Source organism: Onychomys torridus, chromosome X (assembly GCF_903995425.1).
Source record: "Onychomys torridus chromosome X, mOncTor1.1, whole genome shotgun sequence".
Classification (NCBI taxonomy): Eukaryota; Metazoa; Chordata; class Mammalia; order Rodentia; family Cricetidae; genus Onychomys; species Onychomys torridus.
The window spans coordinates 38,747,545-38,769,494 of NC_050466.1; the positions used below are offsets into that span (position 1 = coordinate 38,747,545).

The following is a 21,950-nucleotide window of genomic DNA, read 5'->3' on the forward strand; positions in this document are numbered from 1 at the left end:
AGCATGGATTATATGTATGAGACCATGTCTGAAATAAAAAAAAAAAAAGAGCATGGAGATGTGGCTTAGGTGCTTAAGGGTGCTTACTGTTCTTGCTTAGGATCTAGATTTCATTCCTAAAACCCCCAACCAGCTCACAAACCCTATAACTATAGTTCCAGGGAATCTGGCACCCCCTTTTTAAGCTGTGGGTACCAGTACAGATATGATGCACACAAAACTCTATCACATGCACACACAAAAACACATTTTTTAAAAAGTGAAGAAACACTGAAGCATTATTACGTATTGAAAACACACACGGCCCACAAACATAAGCAGATGATTGACTTCAACAGTAATCAAAGAAACATGAGTTAAGATCAGAAGGAAGTAAAATTTCTTTCTTTCTTTCTTTCTTTCTTTCTTTCTTTTTTTTTGAGACAAGGTCTCACCATGTAGCTCTGGCTGTCCTAAAACTCATTATGTAGACCAGGCTACCATTGAATTTCAAGTCATCTGCCTGCCTCTGCTTCTCAGTGCTGGCATTAAAGATGTGTGCCACCATGCCAGGCAAGGGGAAGTAAAATTAATTCCAGCTCTCAGGAGGCAGAGGCAGGTAGACCTTTATGAGTTTGGGGCCAACTTGGTCTACATAGTGAGTTCCATCTAGGACAGCCAGGGCTATGTATGTAGACAGATCCTGTCTCAAACCACCCCTCAAATGTATAATAATGGAAACCCAAACTACTATGATAACATATTAATGTAGCTATTGAACAATTTATGAAGTTTAAGACCTATTGTTACTAGCATGTATGAAATTTCCTTCATGTAAGCTTGAGTGTGTATGTATACAAGCATATATCCTACAGATATAAATATACACACCTAAAAGCATACTGTTCATAAGAACAATAAAAACCCTGGAGAAACTGGTCCACTAAAATAAGAATAGCCAGGAGTCTGGAGAGTTGTTAACTCAGTTGGTAGAGTACCTGGCACATAAGCATGAGGATCAGAGTTTCATCCCTAACACAATGTAAAAGCCATGGTGTGTACCTGCAATCCCAGTACTTAAAAAGCAGACAAAAGAATCCTTGAGGCTTGCTGGCCAGCTAGTCTAGTCAAATCAACTAGTTCCAAGTTGATTTGAAACCCTGTCTTGAAAATAATATGGAAAGCAGTTGAAGAAGATAACCCAGAACTAACCTATGGTGTAGACATATCATGTACCCCCCCCACACAAACTAATAATGAATAGATATTAAAAACAACAATCAAAATGAAGGAGGGACATATTCAGGTAAATTCCTATGATGGCGAATTTTGACTATCTAATTAATAGGGTTTAGAATCACTATGGAAACAAATCTTTGAGTATGTCTATGAAAGATTTTTCTAGATTAGGTTGGGGTAGGAAAAGCCATCCCAACTACAGGTTGACCCATTTTACAGACTGGGGTCCCAGACAGTATCAAAAGAGAAAGTATACTGAAGACAAGCTTTGTGCTTCCTAACTGTGGATACGTGGTCAGCCTCTTCATGCTCCTGTATCCATGCCTGGAACTGGAAGCCAAAATCAATCCTTCTTAAGTTGCTCATATCAGGTATTTTCTTGCAGCAGTAAGTCAAGTTAACTAGTTCACTTCCTAAAGTGGATTATTACTCAGCATGAGTAAACTACACGTATATTTTAAACAAGCAAACAAAAACCCACAGAACTTTATAGGGTCTTAAGATATAGTGCAAGAGCTAAGAGAATCTGTTACTCAATCATGAGGACCAGAGTTCAGATTCCAACACCTACCCACATTGAGCAGCTCAAATACACCTGTAATACCAGCTCCAAAATGTCCCAATGCTCACCTTCTGACCTCCGTGGACACCACCACACATGCACATACCCTATCAGACACATAGACACAATTGCACACACACATAAATAAAATAAATCTTGTAAAAAATATAATACTGAGTTTACACGTTATTAGGCATTTTGATAATGCTCTAAATAAGAAAAAAGAAATAATGTATTATGCAGGCTTGCACATAAATGTGTTTAAGCATTTTTTAGATGGTATCTCAGTATGTAACCCAATGACCTCAAATTTATCATTTTGCCCAGGCTAATATTCAAAACCCTACTATATCATTGAGTGCTGGAATTGAGTGAGCATCACCACATCTGACTTAAAACAAGTAGTTGTTTATAAATAATGAATTAATTATAAAAGCTGAAAGGTTCACCAGGAGTGGTGGCACACACCTTTAATCCCAGAACAGGGGGGACAGAGGCAGGCGGATCTCTAAACTTGAGGCCAGCCTAGTCTACAGCGTGAGTTCCAGGAAAGCCAGGGCTACAGAGAAACCTTGTCTCCAAAAACAAAACAAAAGCTGAAAAGTGCACAATAGTAGGGAAGTAGATGAGATCTGACAGTAACATTATAGGTAAATAACATTGTAATTTCTCAAGTTAGGCAATTGACATTTAAATGTTTATTATGCACTGTGTTTTTATCTATTCTGTATGTATCAAATATTACAGTTTTAAAAAATTTAAAATTTAACTTAAATTTAAAGATAATATCTGGGGCTGAAGAAATGGCTCTGTGATTAAGAGCACTTTAAGAAGACCTGGGTTCAGTAACACCAGTCCCAGAGGATCCAACATCCTCTCCTGGCTTCTGTGGGAATTGTACACACGTGGTACACAGGCATACACGCAGGCAAATCACCCATATGCATAAATTAAAAATAAAAGTTAAACAATTTAAGTGATTTTTTTTTTTCGAGACAGGGTTTCTCTTTGTAGCTTTGCGCCTTTTCCTGGAACTCACTCTGTAGTCCAGGCTGGCCTCGAACTCACAGAGATCCGCCTGGCTCTGCCTCCTGAGTGCTGGGATTAAAGGCATGGACCACCACCGCCTGGCAATTTAAGTGATTTTATACTGGTAGTTTGTGTACCATTAAAAAAAAGTCACTGGTGGTGCACGCCTTTAATCCCAACATTCAGGAGACAGAGGCAGGTGGATCTCTGAGTTCCAAGCCAGCCTGATCTACAAAGCAAGTTCCAGGACAGCTAAGGCTGTTACAAAGAGAAACCCCTGTCTTGAAAAACAAAAAAAAAAAAAAAAAAAAAAAATTCTGTCCCTTACCTGAAAACTTGCATAATGCAAGCTATATATTAGAAAGTAAACAGACACTTGTTAATGCAATGAAAATTTTATAATTACCTCAAATTATTAATTCTAAACATGAATTCTAAAAATCAATTATACCTTCCAATTTGATTACATTTGATTTTATTTTGATTACACTGCTTCATTAGTATCTTTGAGAGTAATACATCTAAATTTATCCAAGAATATTTAATTACACTCCTTTATAGCTCTTCTCGTTATTTTTTTTAACAAGGTCAAAAGTCTAACTTATTTCACAAGTGAAAATGACTTTTTAAAAAAATAAGTTATTAATCCCAGCACTTGGGAGGCAGAGCCAGGCAGATCTCTGGGAGTTCGAGGCCAACCTAGACTACAGAGCAAGATCCAGAACAGGCACCAAAACTACACAGAGAAACCCTGTCTTGAAAAACCAAAAAAAAAAAAAAATAATAATAAAATAAAATAATAATTAATTAATAATAAGTTATTTACTTTTATGTGCATTGGTGTTCTGCCTGCATGTTTGTGCCTGTGTGAGGGTGTCAGATTCCCCTGGAGCTAAAGTTCAGACAACTGTGAGCTGCCGTGTGGGTTCTGGGTGCTCTTAACTGTTGAGCCATTGCTCCAGCCACAATAACTTTTTAAACAGAATGTACTTTAGAATCTATTTCATGAAGTGAGTCCTTTGCTTATAGCTGTCATCCTTTTGGATGAATTAGACTATAATAACCATGGAATCCAATCCATTATTGGTTCCCAAGTACATACTTATATATCCACCATCCATTTACTTCCTGCTATCTATCTATTTATAATACTTAATGTTTCCTAACAGCTGCTACTCAGCTACCCAGTCCAAGAACTACCTCTCTCTAACCACTTATTGTAGCTAATAAGTTTTACTTTACAGATCTATTGCACTAGTCAATGCTATACTTAGGGGTTATGTTGGCAAACTTTATGCTGTGTGTTTTTAACTGCTATTAAAAATAAACATTTAAGCTGGGTGTGGTGGCATGAGCACTTGGGAGGTAGAAGCAACAAGATCAGGAGTTCAATGCAAGTCTGAGCTACATGAGGCACTGTCTCAAAACATAAAATAAGATAAACATAAGACAAATGTGCTTGTACACACCTTTAATCTCAGCATTTTAGGAGCAGAGGAAAAGGAGATCACTACAGCTCTGAGTTTAGCTTTCTACAGAGTTCCAAGTCAGCTAGTGACACCTGGTCTCAAAAAAACCCAACTTATTTGAAAAGAACTATGAGAGGCAACTTGGCAGCTTCTAAAAACCATTAAAATACAAAATTATAGCATGGCCTAGAAATCCCATTCATATATACTCATGAGAACTGAAAACATGGTGATATAAATACAAATACAAAGCAGCATTATTTATAACAGAAAAAAGCAAAAGTTACACATCCATAAGCTGAGAAACAGATACATAAAATGTGGTATATCCATGTGATGGAATATTATTCAGCCTTAAAAGAATAAAGTACTGATATATAATATAGTAAATAATGAAACACTGAAAAAATGCTAAAGAAAACAGTTATAACAAATATATATTGGGGTCTCACTATAGAAGCTGGGCTTGTTCAAACTTGCTAACCTCCTGCCTTAGCCTCTTGAATGCTAGGATTACAAGTATGGACACAAAACTCAGTTATATCATTTCAAGTATGTGAAATGTCTAGATCTGGTAAATCTGGTAGAGAAAGGTAGATTGGGGACTATCAGTGGTAGGTGTGGGAAGAGAATTGGGAGTAACAACTGATAACCACAGGGTTCAGTTTTAAAATGGTGGAAATATACTCTAAAATGCTGGATTTTTATATGACATGTCTCTTTCTCAATTTTTTTGTTTTGTTTTTTGTTTTTGTTTTTGTTTTTGTTTTTCAAGACAGAGTTTCTCTGTGTAGCTTTGCGCCTTTCCTGGATCTTGCTCTGTAGACCAGGCTGGCCTCGAACTCACAGAGATCCACCTGCCTCTGCCTCCAAAGTGCTGTGATTAAAGGCGTGCACTATAACTTCACTTTGATTCCTAGTACCCAAGTGAAAAGCTAAATGTAGTAGCACATTCTTATATGAGAGTGCTAGGGAAGTGGAGACAGTTAGATCTCTGGAGCTCACTAGCCAGTGCTGAGGATGTCTTTCTGTATGCTCTGAATGGTGCTCTGATTGATTGATAAAATGCTGATTGGCCAGTAGCCAGGCAGGAAATACAGTATAGATGGGATAAGCAGAGAGGAGAACTGTGGGAAGTGGAAGGCTGAGTGAGGAGTCGCTGCCAGCCACCATGAGAAGTAAGATGTAAAAATACCGGTAAGCCACGAGCCACATGGCAAGGTATAGATTTATAGAAATGGCTTAATTTAAGATATAAGAACTAGATAGCAAGAAGCCTGCCACAGCCATACAGTTTATAAGTAATATGTCTCCATGTGTTTACTTGGGTCTGAGCAGCTGCGGGCCCAAGTGGGACTGGAGAAAACTCCAGCTACAAGCCAGCCACCCAGCCTGCTAGCCTAGTGTACTTGGTGAACCTCAGGTCTCAGTGAGAGATCCTGGTTCAAAAAAAACAAGTGGATGGCTCCTAAGGAGTGATACCCAATGTTCACCCCTGTCCTTCACATAAATATGCACTTGCACACATATGTATACCCTATATACACATGTAGACACATATATACAGGGAAAAAATGGAATATAAAAGATGGCTACTCCATTTATTGCTAGTATCACTAGATCAGAAATAGTGCCATTTATTAAATCATAGCAAACTAAAGGACCAACAAATATGAAAAGGCAACTATGAATTGAACTAGAATGGTAGTTTTCAGAAAGCGACACCAGCTGGGTGTAGTGATACACTGTTCATAAAAAAAAAATCACAATTCATGCTCTACTCTTAGAATGGTACAGTCTTGAATACCTATTCCATAGCCATGTTATCTAACAGACCTCAAATGGAAGTGTTAAAGAATGTGCTCTTGGGGCTGGAGAGATGGCTCAGAAGTTAAGAACACTGGCTGTTCTTCCAGAGGTCCTGAGTTCAATTCCCAGCACCTAAATGGTGTCTCACAACCATCTGTAATGAGATCTGGCTCCCTCTTCTGCCCTACAGGAACACATGCAAACAGAACACTGTATATGTAATAAATAAATAAATCTTTTAAAAAAATGTGCTCTTAAGCAGGCAGTGGTGGCACATGCCACCAGCACTCAGGAGACTGAGGCAGGCAGATCTCTGTGAGTTCAAGGCCAGCCTGGTCTACAGAGTGAGTTCAGAACAGCCAGAGCTACACAGAGAAACCCTGTTCTTCCTTTCTTTTCTTTCTTTCTTCGTTCCTTCCTTCCTTCCTTCCTTCCTTCCTTCCTTCCTTCCTTCATTTATTTATTTATATTTATTTTTTAATTTTTTTGGTTTTTTGAGACAGGGTTTCTCTGTGTAGTTTTGGTGCATGCCCTGAATCTCGCTCTGTAGACCAGGCTGGCCTCAAACTCACAGAGATCCACCTGGCTCTGCCTCCTAAGTGCTGAGATTAAAGGTGTGTGCCACCACTGCCCAGCAAGCCAGCATTTTCTACAATGTGTATGTGTCTAGTTTCATGGAGGAAGGAATCAAATGTTTAAATCCAGAATGATGTAAACAGCAACTATCAGTAGCATATGCAGTACAAATAAAAGGTATTTAATCCTATCACTTGGGAGGCAAAGATTCATCTGGATCTCTGTGAGTTCAAAGCCACATGGGAAACAGTCAGGCATGGGTGACTCATGCCTTTAATCCCAGGAAGTGAGCCTTTAATCCCAGGAAGTGATGGCAGAAAGCAGAAAGGTATATAAGACCTGAGGACCAGGAAGTTAGAGCTGGCTAAGCTTCTAGGCTTTAGAGCAGCAGTTCAGCTGAGATTCATTCTGGATGAGGACTCGGAGACTTCCAATCTGAGGAAACAGGATCAGCTGAGGAACTGACGAGGTGAGGAAGCTGCGACTTGTTCTGCTTCTCTGATCTTCCAGCGTTGACCCCAGTACCTGGCTCTGGGTTTGATCTTATTAATAAGAACTTTTAAGATTCTTGCAACATCTGAATGTTGGCTCTGCATCCCGAGTGCTGGGATTAAAGGAGTGTACCACCACAGCCTGGCTCAAAACCCTGTCTTGAACCCCCCCCCAAAAAAAAAAAAAGCTTTTAAACAAAGGTCTGACTCCCGGTCTTTTAAATAAATGACCACCAGGGCTAAAGAGATGATTCAGAATTCAAGACAGCCTGTTTCTCTTTCAGAGGACCTGGGTTTAATTTCCAGCACCCACATGGTGGCCCATAACCATCTGTACCTCATGTAATCCAACACCCTCTTTTGCCCTCCAAGGGCACTAGACATACACACACACATAGGCAAAACATCCATGCACATAAAATAAAAATAAATCTTTAAAAATTTTTAAATAAATGACCACAAGTACTCAAGATTATAAATCAGTAGGAGGGTTAAGTTTCTGAAGGTATCTATCCATTATTTAAACCACACAACTCAAGTACCCAATCACATACGTCTGTATGAAATAGTAGTTTATTACCTCAAATGTTAATTTCATTTCAGTACCCATTTTACTGTCCCAAATCACTGGAGTCATGATTTCAGAAACGAGTTTATGGATAAAGTTGTACAGCTATTGTAGAGACCTAAAGCTGCCTGATAACCAGTCTTATTATCACCTTTTATAAACTCTAAATTTTATCATAGAAAACAAAACTGAAAAAAAAAAAGAAAAAGAAAACAAAGCACCAAAAGGCAAGGCTGTACTCTTCCTGCTATGTTATAGACTAGATGCTGGTGTCCCTTCCCTCCCAAATTTATATTCTGAAGTCCTAGCCCTCATTTTGATAGTATGATGAGATTTTGGGGAGGTTAACTAGGTAATTGGGTATAACTATGAGAAATGGGATTAGTATTCATCTAAAACAAAAGCCAGGGCCTCTTTCCAAATGTCTATTTCATATGCTATTCAAGAGGGCAAAGGGCAGGCATGATGATGCCATGTCTGTGATCCAACACTGAGAAGGTGGAGGCAGGGGAATCAGGAGTTTGAGACCAGCCTGGGCTACATAGAGACGTGACTCAATCAATCAGTCAATCAATTAATCAATCAGATACTAATGATATATTGGCTTCACATGAACATTGATCTTATATGTATATCATCTGTCTCAAGAACAGAGCTTTTATCTTATAACCCTCTGTAGCCCTTAATAAGATGGAAGTATTCAAATAAAAGCTTATGACTCATATAACATTTTCAGAAAAGAAGCCTAAGCTAGGTATAGTAGCATATACCTACAGTCCCAGTTACTTGAGAGGCTAGATTCCCTCCCCTCCATATGTATGTATGTGTGCGTGTGCGTGTGCGTGTGCGTGTGTGTGTGTGTGTGTGTGTATGTGTATGTGCACGCGTCTGGGCATGTGGACAAATGTAAGCCTTCACCTTGTATCTTAGGGTTTCTATTGCTGTGAAGACATACCAAGACCATGCAACTCTTATAAAGGAAAACATCTAATTGGAGTGGCTCAGTTACAGTTTCAGAGGTTCAATCCTTCAATCCATTATCATCACAGCAGGGAGCATGGCAGCATGCAGGTAGACATGTACTGGATTTAACTTGATCAGAAGGCAACTGTCACACTGGGAAGTATCTTGAGAGTATGTGAGAGCTCAAAGCCCACCTCCACAATGACATACTTCCTCCAACAAGACCACACCTACTCCAATAACTCCAAATAGTGACACTCCCTCTGGGGGCCATTTTCTTTCAAACCACCATATTATACTCCCTGTCCCCAAAGGCTTGTAGCCATATCATAATGCAACAATGCATTTAGTTCAACTTCAAAAGTCCCCATAGCCTACCACAGTCTCAGTCTCAAGAATGTTTAAAAGTACAAAGTTAAAGTCTTTGCTGAGATTCATGCAATCTCTTAACTGTAATCCCCTATAAAACCACAATCAAAAAACAGATTACATACTTCCAACATACATGACACAAGATACACAGTACCATCCCAATATGTAGGGAAGGGAGGATAGTAAGGAAATACTGGACCAAAGCAAGACAGAAAACCAGCTAGCAAACTCCAAACTCTGCATCTCCATGTCTGATGTCAAAATGTTCTTCAGATCTCCAATTCCTTTCAGCTCTGTTGACTGAAACACACTTATTTTTCTTGGGCTGGATCCACTCCCTGTTAGCAGCTCTCTTTGGCAGGTATCACATAGCTCTGGCATCTCCAACATCTTGGAGTCTCCAATGCAATCCAGGCTTCAAATTCACAGCTCTACTAGGCCACCATTCAGGGACACCCTAACATATGCCTGGCCTCAGCAGCTTTCTTTAGGAGAGGAGGCAAATTCCATAACCCATTTCTTCTATCCTTAACTTTAAAGCCTGAACCATATGACCGAAGCTGCCAAGTTCTGCTGCTTGCTAGGGGTAGAAAATGGCCCCCTTGTTCAATTACATCTTCAGCAGCTTTCTGTTTTTCACTACCTAAGCTTGCCTGTTCTGAAATTTGCTCTATAGACGAGGCTGGCCTCAAACTCTGAGATCTGCAAGCCTCTGACTTCCCAGTGCTGGGATTAAAGGCTTGCACAATCACACCTGGCTCTAAGCTTTTCTTTAGTTCCTTTTCACAAGTTGGAAACTTAGCCAAGTGGATCTTGCTCTGAGGTCACCATTCCCTAATCTGTCTCCTTGAACAGATTTAGCTCTATTCTACTTCCTGGTGTCCTTTCCCTCAATCTGTACATTATGTATTTTATTTGTTCAGCTTGCCCTCTTTCATTATAAATCTTCATCCGAGTGAACACTAATAACCACATGACAAAGTCTATACTATGCTGTTTTGAAATTTCCTTTGCCAAGGGAATTAATACAAAACATCACTTTAGCCTCAAGCAAATTTTTCAGACAAGGGCAAAAGCAGGCACATTCTACACCAAAATATCCCAAGACTGGTCTCTACATACTAAAGTTCATCTCCTCTGAAACCTCTTGAGCCAGCTTCTGGACAGTTCAAATCATTCTTAGCACCACTGTCTTCCATGCTCCTACTAGTATAGCCCATTAAGCAGCACTGAAAACAATCCACTGCTTTCATAACCCAAACTCTCAAAGTCCAAATTCCTCCAAACAAAAGCATGATCAGGCCTTTCACAGCAATACCCCAGTCCCTGGTACCAACTTCTGTCTTAGTTAGGGTTTCTATTGCTGTGAAGAGACAACATGATCACACAACTCTTATAAAGAAAAACATTTAATTGGGGCTTGCTTACAGTTTCAGAGGTTCAGTCCATTATCATCATGGTAAGGGAGCATGGCAGCATGCAGGCAAATATGGTGCTGGATACAACTTGATCAGAAGGCAACAGGAAGTAGACTTTCACACTGGGAAGTATCTTGAGCATATAGGAGACCTCCAACACCGCCTCCACAGTGACACACTTTTGCAGCCCTCCATCAAGTCTACACCTACTCTAACAAGGCCATACCTCCTAATAGTGGCCACTCCCTTTGGGGGCCATTTTCTTTTCAAACTACCACACCTTGCTGGATACAGGGGGCTCCTTCTACTTTGGTAAGTGGGCTTCTGTAGACTCTCCCGTCTCTGCCTCCAATCTCCCAGCAGGGTTGCAACTGAGATTACAGACACTTGAACTACTGCATCTAGCTTTTATGTGGGTTCTGGGAATCTGAATTAAGGTCATTAATCAAGTGCTTTTACACACTGAGCCATCTTCCTAGCCTATGTTTTCTTTAAAATAAAAGGAAGAGGAAAAGGAACTTAAGTAAATTGCGTACAGACAACTTAATCCACATTGCCACAAAGTAGATTAATTGTGAAGCTTAAAGGTCATCCCCACTGCTCTCACAATAGGTATAGCTTACATAATCTTCCCCACCCAGCTGTTATTTATTTGTGACAGTTCCCTACTGGTTTCTGCTCCCTAGTGATCTACTAGATTGCTGCAGAATTGTTACTTTTCCTTTACAACAGTAAATAGTCTGAAACTTGAGACTAACCAGAAATATATTTCTGAAGATTTCCCTGATTATTCAACTCAAAACTGAAATAAAATAATATTTATAAGTATTGTCTTAAATTTATTAGCCTGATAATAAATAATAATTTCTCTCTATATATATGGTATTTTATATATATATATTATATATATTATATATATATATATATGGTATTACAGTAAAAATACTCATCAGTGTGCTTGCTATATGGAATTATATTGCCTAATAGGATCTTTATATTTACTGCCTATAAACTAAAGTATATATAGAATGAGATATGAGAAAGATGCAAATGAATGTTGGGAACATGAACAAATATATGGAACAAGGAGAGATCTGGGTAGTTATGAAAGTCCAAATAGAAATCCACGAACTTAGTGATACTCCAGAGAGGAAACCAGCAAGTGTTGACGCTAAACTGGCAGAAACATCAATACTTCCTGGCTCCCCCACTGGGTGTACCAATTTACTACCGGTAGGTTGCTCTTCTGCTGCAAGTGACAAAGAGGGAATACTGTCAACAATATGAAAACTCATTATTGGGAAGCATGGTTGTGGTAGCACTGACAAGGTATGATTTCTATTAGTATCAGATACAGACTTGACTCCAATGCTGATTAGCTTACTGTCCTTGGAAGTAATTTTCTTTCAATATCAATATTTCATAGCAGCCTTCAAACAGGGTTGAGATTTATTTCACAACACAACTGCAAATCCTTCATGATCTGCAATTCCTCTGCCCTATGCTCTTATATTTGGATATGTGAGACAGGGTCTCCTCTTGCTCAGGCTATCCTAGAACTCAATGTACAGCTGAAGTTGGGCTTTGAGCTCATTATCTTCCCATCACTGGGTTTGTAGGCATGTACCACCATGCCTAGATTGTTCTGCCTTTGCACTACCTTATATTCTTAGTACTAAATACTAAGTAAGAGTTATTCTGAATGCAGATAAACTACACTTATCACAGTGAGTAAAATGACATAAATCAAATGGGCTTGGTGGCACATAGCTACAAGCCCATCACTTGGGAAGCAAAAGCAGGAGGATTCAGCATTCGAGGTCAGTGTGGGCTAAATAATGAGTCCAGGTCACTCTGAGCTATAGAGACAACCCTATCTCAAAAAAAATTTTTAAAAAGTAATACAAAGCTCTTCTAGAGTTAACACTGCATCTTTGGTTTTCAAAGTAGATCTGATGTGTTAGTGGCATTAGAAAATGTGTTATCAACTGTACTTAACAAAAAGCATACAAATGTACTTATAATTTTAAAAGCTGAAAACTGTATATTAATTACAGTTTTATGAAATGCCAAGAAAAGGGAATAGTTTACAGGTTCTCTTTCTGATGAACAGAGAAAAATAGTCTCAGTAAAGGGCAAACTTTTTCTGGCCACTTAGTGGGACACATAATTATTATTTTTTGCTCATTCAAAATAATAGCATAACACACTATTGAGTGAAAAGGATATTATTTATTATTTTCCTCTGCTATATGTTTTTTTTAGTCTAAAACAAAGAGGCTTCTTAGTGTCTGCTTTTTCAACTGATAATTACTCAGTTTGTGTTTGTTAATTCAGTTCAAAACAATTACAAGTACTTACTGAGCATCTTTGGTTTACCTATGTTTAGTGTAAAATCATTGTCAAAAACAGTTTTGATTTTTCCAAGAATATATTGGTGAAGAGGACTGGACTAGGCAAGTACTGTTACATTAACACTTCAAGATAATGTGGACTAGAGGAGCCTAAAAAGCAAATAATATCTCCTTGAACCAGGTAAACTTCTTCAACCCTCTCACATTATGTTAAATATTTTTGGCACAATATCTGTACATTACAAATACAAATCAACTTCCTAAACCAGATATTGTTAATCCAACACTATCTAAAAACTGTATCTTTTATAACCAAGAAGTCAACCAAACTGGCAATCCATCCAAACACTGCAGTAATTGAGGGGCTGCCTGCCAATGCGGATAGGGCATCCTGTGTCCATATCTGCAGTGCTGAACACTCATTCATCATTAATCTGCAGTAGTATTAACATATGCTGCAGCTGTACTAATATATTTGTTTGATGATCATTACTGATCTTCACTTACACCAGGTCAGAAAATAAACTTTGAGTGAATAGAAATAACTTGTGAAGCACATCTAATTCTCCTGGAAAGTCAGAACCTTCTTCTATCCAACCAGAGAAAGCATCCCATCTCAGGGATTTCTGACATCTCAGAAGTTATCTTTTTAAAGCATTACAGATATACAGGAAACTCAACAACATCAGGAAGAAAAAAAAAAGAATTTTTATTTTCCATCCTGTATGCGTGCCCTCTTTGAAAGAACTGATCAAACACAGTTGATAAGCAATCAGCTTTCACTCCTTCCACTAAACACACACACACACACACACACACACACACACACACACACACACACACACACACAAACAAAAAAAAATCCAGCATTTGAATTTGTAAAACAAGCTAATTCTTTGAACATCATGAAGACAAAGGTTTTCTTCCAGGGGCCACTGGTCACACTGCCCCACAGGGTGGTTCTAACACCCCTTCTGGCTTCCACAGGCACTAGGCACACAGACATATATGCACACAAAACACTCATACTCATAAAATTAAAAATAATGGAAATAGTTGGTCTTGCATATACCTTTAATGTTAGCACTCAGGAAGCAGGTGGATCTCTATGATTTAGAAGCCAGCCTGTTCTACATAGTAAGTTCCAGGCCCCTCAGGACTACATGGTGAGATCTTATCTCAAAAAAAAAGAAAAGAAAAAAAGGAAGGAAGGAAGGAAGGAAGGAAGGAAGGAAGGAAGGAAGGAAGGAAGAAAAGAAAAGAAAAGAAAAGAAAGAAAGAAAGAAAGAAAGAAAGAAAGAAAGAAAGAAAGAAAAAAGAAAAGAAAAAAACCAGAGGCTAAGCGTTAAGAGCACTACCTCATCTGGAAATGTGCCTAATAGGTATCTTTGCTGCAAGCAGCTATATGGATGCTCTGGGATAGCAGTTAGGAGATTTACACATAAGATTGTTTTACCACCATAAAAATTAAAGTAAGTTTCTAACCCTCCCCCCTCAAAAAAAAAAAAGACCACTCTGCCTGCTTTTCCAGAGGACCCGGGCTCAATATCCATACAGACAAAACATTCATACACTGAAAAATAAAAATAAATTTTAAAATGAAGGTTGCAATATTAGCAACAATACAAACAAAATCAACAAAGAAACCCTTACTGAAGGCATTGAGGAGACACTCTTAGTTTTGGATTGTTTAATCAATAAAGAAATACTTGGGGAGAAAAATCTGTTTCTACCTGTGTAAAGATATATTTCAAGCCAGACATGATAACACACGCCTGTAATCTCAGCACTCGGGAGGCCTGGGAAGAAAGATTTCAGAAGTTTGAGACTAGCCTAGAAGTACAAAGTGAATAGGTTAATCAAGGTTACCCAGCAAGACTCTTTCAAAGAGAGGAGAGGGGAGTGAAAGGGAGAAATGAGACTTACTGGTTTATCTTTTCCCCCCCAAATTGCAGTAGATCATTCCTAAATAGGTTTCTCATTTTGCAAAAAGGTCAGCCTAACAACTATTTTCAAAAGAACAATTTACCAAGCATATGAAAGGCACCAGTTATAATCAAATTTTTATCTGGCATCAAAGCCACTAGAAAATAATGTTATACAATTTATTTTTGGTACTAACACAAATAAATAGTAAGTATATGACATTAACTAATTCATAAAGATCACATTTTGTGGGATACCACAAATTATACAATTGTAGTCATCTTGCCTTCTTTAGCTATAGTTATGAATATAATAAAGCATCTCAGTATAGGCATCTTGTCTGATATATTCCCCAGGACCTACCATAAGGCCCAATAAGTAGTAGCTGCTTAGTGTTTGTTGAATGAAACAATGCCCCCTATACCATAAATTGACTAAATCACCTACAAAAGAATATATTATAGTCAGTATAGCTTCAGCATTTGATGTATATATTGTAATTCCTAGAAAACAACTAATTGGTGTGTGGTTTACTTACCCTCATGCCCATGAACTAAAACTCCTCATTCTTAACATCATTTCACTCTGAACAAGAACAGGGCTCACTATAAATCACTGCTCCTAAGTAAAGATTATTATCTATGTGAAACACTGAAAAGCTATTTTCTCAACAGTTATTCATTAAACATCTACTAAGTACCAAGTATAGTGTTAAAAGCCACCCCCAATTGCTGACAGTTTAGAACACCCTTTCTCTATTGTGGTTTGTCCTCCAACTATCTAGGAAAATTTAATTTATTACATACAATATATATCCTAGAGATTACGGCTTCTTTCACACTTGAGAAAGGCGAGTGTAGAAAGCATACAAATTAATAGGTAATTATAATGAATGCAATATGGTAAAAAGGGTTGCTTTTAGGTAGAAGTAAGTTTAACTGTCAGAACTATCTGGTAGATGTCAAAAATGTATAGGTCTATGTTAATATTTACATGAGTGCAAAAATATTGTAATACATCATGCAGACATTTCAAAACAAAGCAAAATAAAATGAGTATATTTGACACTCAGCAATATCAGTATAAGTTTATTAGGGAAATGAAACAGGAAAAAAACTTGTAATTACTCTTATAATTTTACAAGGAAGCCAAAAACTTTCTTGCTTCTGGAACAAAAAGCAGTTACTTGAATTATTTCGTTAACTGCCTTTATACATTTTGTTTTATTAAAGTAGCCTTACCCTGAACTCAAAGTAATAAATAAGCTACCTATTTCATTTTTATTCTGCATTTTTAGCCCTATTTAAAATTTTCATTTTTCTTGATGTAGCCTAATTTTCCCCAGTCTCTTTGGTAAGGCATTTTTTTTACAGAACCAATGCGATTTAAGTAATTCTAAAATCAGTGATACTTATTTACTCTAGTTTTCCACACTACTACTAAGCTTTTATTATCAACGACCTGTACTGTCTAATATCCTTTCAACAAATTAAATTGACATCACCCACTCAACAAAATCACCTAATTTACTTTATCAAGACATTTTATTTGAACTTTTAGCAAGAAATAATTTAATAAACTAAAAGAGAAATTTGTGACAGACTGTCAATAAACTTTTTAAGCCTACTGATTACAAAACTTTATACAAAACTATAAAATTCCTATAACCACTACAAATTTTATTAAAAGACACAATGACATCAAAGTCTATGACCTTTGCATCTTACATTTCAACTATCAGGACTTCCAATTAAATATGTCTTTGAAGCAAATTAATTGAAGAGGCAAATCTATGATTACATATCTGTTGTTTTTACAGAGATGCTGACTAGGAACCAGTAGTGCTCTTAAGACGTCCCCACAGGTCTAACTCCCAAAAGGCTGTCCACTAAATCCACTAATCTCCTTCCACCTCAAACTGTCAAAACCTGGGCATAATGGTGCAAGTCTGTAATCCCAGCACTAAGAAGTCTAAGGCAGTGGATGGAGAAGAAAGAAGCTAGATGTTGCGATACATGCTTTTGATCCCAACACTCCAGAGGCAGAGGCTGGTGGATCTCTGTGAATTCAAGGCTAGTTTATTCTACACAGTGAGTTCCAGGATAGCCAGAGATAAATAAAAGATCCTGTCTCAAAACAACAAACAAACAAATAAGCAAAAACCCAGGCTGTCAAAAGGAAACTGATACTGGCAGTTGTAGAAAACACCTGCAATCCCAGGACTTGGAAAGTTGGAAGCAAGGATCAGGAATTCAAGGTCACTGAGTTTAAGGCCATCTGCAGCACTACATGAGACCGTCCCAAAAAAATTTTTAAGAGTTGTAATTTATCAGAAAGGGCAATTATTAGTGGCAAAGATGTCATGCCATGGCCATATCTTTTAAAAGTACAATTAATTGAGCCAGGCTGTGGCGGCGGGGGGGGGGGGGGGGGGGGGGGGGGCGGCAGCGGCACATGCCTGTGAGTTCAAGGCCAGCCTGGTCTACAAAGCAAGTTTCAGGTCAGGAATGTTACACAGAGAAACCCTGTCTCGGGGGAGGGGGGGTGGAAGTACAATTAATCACTATTTCTTTTAGCTCAAAAAGAGAAGATCTGGGGAAAGAAATGACATTTAAAAATGACTTGACAAACACAAGTGAGCTATATGAAGATGATGTGATTCCTGAGTGTGTCTTAACTCCCATCACAGGTTTAAGATACAAAGAAAGCCTATTTTAACACATAGTCCTCTACTGTTCAAAGACCAACACAACTAAATTGACATAACATTCAAAGTCAATTTCAGAGGCATATGACTGTCAAAAAAGCATAATCGATTTTGAAAGAATTCATAGCCCTACCTCTAAACATTAAAACAAGTGTAAGAGTAACACAGAAGAACTTGGACTACATCTACTAGGCTGTATAAGTTCCAAATAAATCTTTAATTTACTGATCTGGTGATTTAAATGTGTATACTACATAAAGAATGTGGTCTATGTAGATGACAGTATCGAATGATTTACTAATCTAAGGGATTTAAAATTTAAAATTTTCCCTCCCCACCCCCCAAATTTAAAGCCATTTTTGCAGTGAGAATTTGAAAATGTTTGAAGGTATATTCAGTACAATGATTTGCGTTTAATTCCTTGCTCTAGGCCTAGGGCTCAGACAGAACTCCTAAGAACCTTCCAGCTAACAACACTGGAACAAATTCTTAGGACTTACCTTAGTCAGGGTTGTGCAGTAAAATGTGAGCAGCTGGACATCTTGGTTGAAACAATGAGGTCAAAGCTCCCTTTAGCATTAGCAAAAGTGAGTCTCTGCAGAAACCTTGAGAGAAATGCAAAGTACCAGCAAGCTGGCACCTCAACAACTGCTGCAAATTCTACTGCATGCCCTAGCTTTGTGGGCCAGCAATGCTTAATTTTTACAGATACAATGCAGATCACTCTCAGCAAAAGAAAACTGCTTTTGGATCAACACTGCTTGTTTAATTTCAAATGTCCAAAGCCTTAAAAAAAAATGGGGATGAGCATGTCAGCATCTTAATTTTGTGCTAATGAATTTAACATGACTTGGAGACCAGTTGTTTTGTTACCATTTGAGTGCCATGTGAAAAGAATACCCTTTTTCCTAACGCATTACAATTAGCTTTCTTGTCACCTTTCCCTTTTTATCACCCCAAAACAACACTTCAAAATCACAAGAACCTATGTGAAACAGAATAGGAGGTACAGTGCTCTTTTACAGTCTCAGGCTAAATGTGAGAACAAATTTTAAGTCACTTGCTTCAGCGAAGCATCCAGCACACTCCATTTCCCATGGCTCTCCAAAGCCTTGATATGCACCTTTGCTGCTCAATGCCACAGGTACTAATCACCTCCACCTTCATTTGCGTGTTCTGGGTGAAATAAACATTTAGCAAAACCTTAACAGAGTATTATTATGGTGACGATATCCTAAAAGGGGACATATTAAGCAGGAGACATTTGTGAAAGTTTCAAATGTAGAAAAAATAAGGGCAAATTCATCCGACCTATGAAAACTATATAAGCAATGACTTAATTATAAATGAGTGCACAAAAGGTACCAAATTGTCAAGTTCTTAATCTATGCCAAGAGTGAAGGGGGACACACTCAGCATTATTCTCCTTAAATAAAAAGGAAAAGAAAAGTTAAGGATGAACGCTTTCTTTCATATCCCTGGCAGAAATAAAATCCTATTCCCGCCACCACCTCTGGAAATTAAGGAAGTTGCTACAAACAGCAGCGAGTAAGTAAACTGCTCTACTTTGCTCCGTTCTTAACGTACCCTCTGAGTAAACAGGTTAATCTAAAAAGTCAGTAGCAGCCAGAAATCGCTCCTCCTCCCCATTCCTAACTCCCCACAGAAATACAATTCCCTTTTCCGGGGGGGCTCGGGATGGGGAAAGGTGGCCAGAGGAGCTCGACTGCAGGTTAGAGCAGAAGGTCCTCTGCGAGGCTTCAGATTCAGGCTCTGCAACGCTGGCGCAGCCTCCCCGCCGTCGCTGCTGGTCCCAACCCACCCTGCCAGCGGCCCTCGCTTTTTATCCTGCCCTCAAGGTGAGCTTGGAGGCTCGGTCTTCAAAGTTTGCCCGGCCTCCGCTCAGCAGCCACCCGCCGGGCCGAAGCTGGGACGAGGCTGAGTCCTGCTTTAGCCTCGGGCTCTCTTGGCCCCCAGCTCTTCTTTTGGGCCACAGTGACAGATCTAGGTTTACCTCCATGTGCTCGTGGCAGAGGAAACAAAAGAAAGCTTCTTCCCTGATAATCAAACGCCATCTTCCACTAATTGGGAAACTGAGGGATCCCCGGGGAGCCCCCCACCCACCCCGAGTTCCCCGTGTCTGCCGCTCCAAGGCAATCCCTCGTCTAGAGGCAGAGTTCCTTAGAACCCGGAGAAGCCTAGGCTGAAAAGGTCCTGGAGACAGGGGTGGGACACCACAGAGCCCCACCTGCCTCCCCACCCAGGCCACCCGAAGAAGCATGCTTCCGTTAAAATGGAAAGGAGGGGGAGGGTGGCGCGTCCCACTAGTCCCTCACACAGCGACTAGGAAGGAGCGAAGGGGCCAGAGAGCCGGCTACCCCGGTCCGCCCGGAGCCGCGGCAAGTGGACTCACCAAACGATTCAAGGTCCGGCGGAACATCGCGTCCAAGGCTGCGGAGTGTCAAGCTGGGCTCCCCTGGGCTGTCTGGGAAGGCGCCGTCCACAGAACACACTGCGGCGTGGGCCCACGGCGCAAAGCGGACAGCTAGCTTGACTGCCCCGCCGCCAGCCCGCCGCCTGCCCTCCTCGCCTCTGCGCGCCCCCGCCCCCGGCCGCCCGCCCGCCCGCGCGCTCGCGGCCCCGCCTTCCCCGTGGCCCGCCCCCAACCCCCCCCCCCCGCCCGCCCGGCCCGGGGGCGGCGACCCCGTCGCTCCCCTTATCTGGCCCCAGCACCGCCTGGCGCTCCCGCCGCAGCCCGCCTAGAAGCGAGCCCGGCGCGCGGGGGAGGGATGGTGGACGAGCGTTAGGCTCTCCCTGCGGGAGGGGGGCGCTCCAGCCTCCCCCTTCAGCGCCTTACACTCGTCCTGCTGTTAAACCCCCGCCCGACACCCCGCTAGCTTCAGCGGACGCCTCTCTAGGGCGTCCCCCCGCCTCGCCTGACACTACTCCTAGGTGACTCCCAGCCCTTCGTCGGCCCCGCGCTTTCGCCTAGCACTTCTGGTTGAGGAGAGCCTCGGTGCGGCCCACCCCGAGGCCGCCGGCCGCCCCTGCCTCCTGACGAGGAGTAGCAGCTCACTAAAGGAACACTCGGAACTAACGGGCGACTGAGGAGACCTTAGCGCGGGCGGGGCGGGGCGCGGCGCGGGCGGCGGGAGTAGTTACAAAAGCCGCCCCCTACCTACTAGGCTACAAACATGAGAGGCTCCCCTCGGTTCCCACCTACATCGTCTTCCCTTTCTCGTATTTTGGGTTTTTCTGCTTTTTCCCTTGGTTTTGGTTTTCTTTCGTCCAGCTACCCCACCTAAGCCCTCTTACTTCCACTTTCTCTGGGAGGTTGTAAAGTCGGGCTTTGTGTCGTTGCTACTGCGCAGCGGGGCGGGATTTCCCTGCCACCCTCTCATAGATCACCCGCCCTTTTCATTGTTCCTAGTGCACCCTGGGAGTTGTAGTCCAAAAGTCTCTCAGCCCGCTACAGCGAGCTGGGAGCTCCCCCATATGCCCGGCTAGGGTTTGCTCATAGTGTTGAGAAGGAAGCTGCTGGGACTTAAGGGCCGAACCAAGGTTCTCCTTATCATCTGCGTGTGGAAATCAGAAACACTGGGTAGATTCTTAGCTGTAGGAAATGTGATGAGAAGGATAAATTACATAAAGTTCTGAATGCTGAAAACCTTACCCAGAACTCGACATTTACTCAGCGTTAAGTCCTGCACGCCCTCAACTTGCTAACTTTAAATTGCAATGCACAAAAATTTAAAACTTAAAAATGAAACCTTGGTCAAGAATTCCCTTGAGCCTGGATAGCTCTACCCGCTCCCACCCCTTTTTCCTCCGCCCTCTGAGGCGGGGCCCTAGGCTAGGAGCTGAGAACTTTTGAATTCTTCTATAAACACTTTAAAGAAGTGGGTAGAGGGAGGTCTTTAGAAAGAGACAAGTTCTCCTGCCAGCCTAGAATGGATAGACTCAGCTACTCCGTTGACCTATATTGTGAAGTCCTGAAGGGCTTTTATTGTGAGGCTAGGGTACTTCCCATTTTACCCCCTGAACGTTATTTGATTTCAACCAACATTTAGTGGATGTTTTCTTTCTAGATGCTGGCTACAATGATGTATTAAAAGACCTCCCTAACTGAATGGCTGCAGGGAAGTTACAAGGAACAAACACATGAAATCTACACGTTAGAATGTAATGGTTTCTAATGCCAAAGGAAACAGAGGAGAGGATAATGCCTTTAAAAAGAATCTGGGAAGCTTTCCTGAAAACCATGAAATTTTCATTGGGTCAAGCCTATAAAACAGAGCTGCTGGAAATTAACCCAGCCTTGGAATGTGGGAAGGCTTTGGAGGAGCCCAGAGAACAAAGTCCTGGGTAGAGAGGGAGAGGTCAGTTGGAAAGTACAGGGCAACCTAAGAAAAAGAACACAGCTACTCTGTCAAGGCAGGAACCGGGACACATGTGGGTGGGACATTACAAATGAAAGTTAAAACCCCA

The 21,950-nt window shown here is 40.6% G+C and overlaps 1 protein-coding gene across 5 annotated transcripts in view; it reads right to left on the bottom strand.

The window, feature by feature from the left end:
- Atp11c (ATPase phospholipid transporting 11C) overlaps nt 1-20,826 on the bottom strand; it is a 186,396-nt gene extending 165,570 nt beyond the window's left edge. For 3 of the 5 annotated variants that reach the window (XM_036174827.1, XM_036174821.1, XM_036174825.1), the window contains exon 1: nt 19,876-20,058. In XM_036174827.1, coding sequence (XP_036030720.1) covers nt 19,876-19,902 — 27 coding nt within the window. In that variant the 5' untranslated portion in view covers nt 19,903-20,058. Of the gene's footprint in view, nt 1-19,875; nt 20,059-20,685; nt 20,757-20,777 lie in introns of those variants that run through there. The other 2 variants (XM_036174822.1, XM_036174823.1) reach the window with 2 other exon arrangements.
- Nucleotides 20,827-21,950: the final 1,124 nt, after the last annotated feature.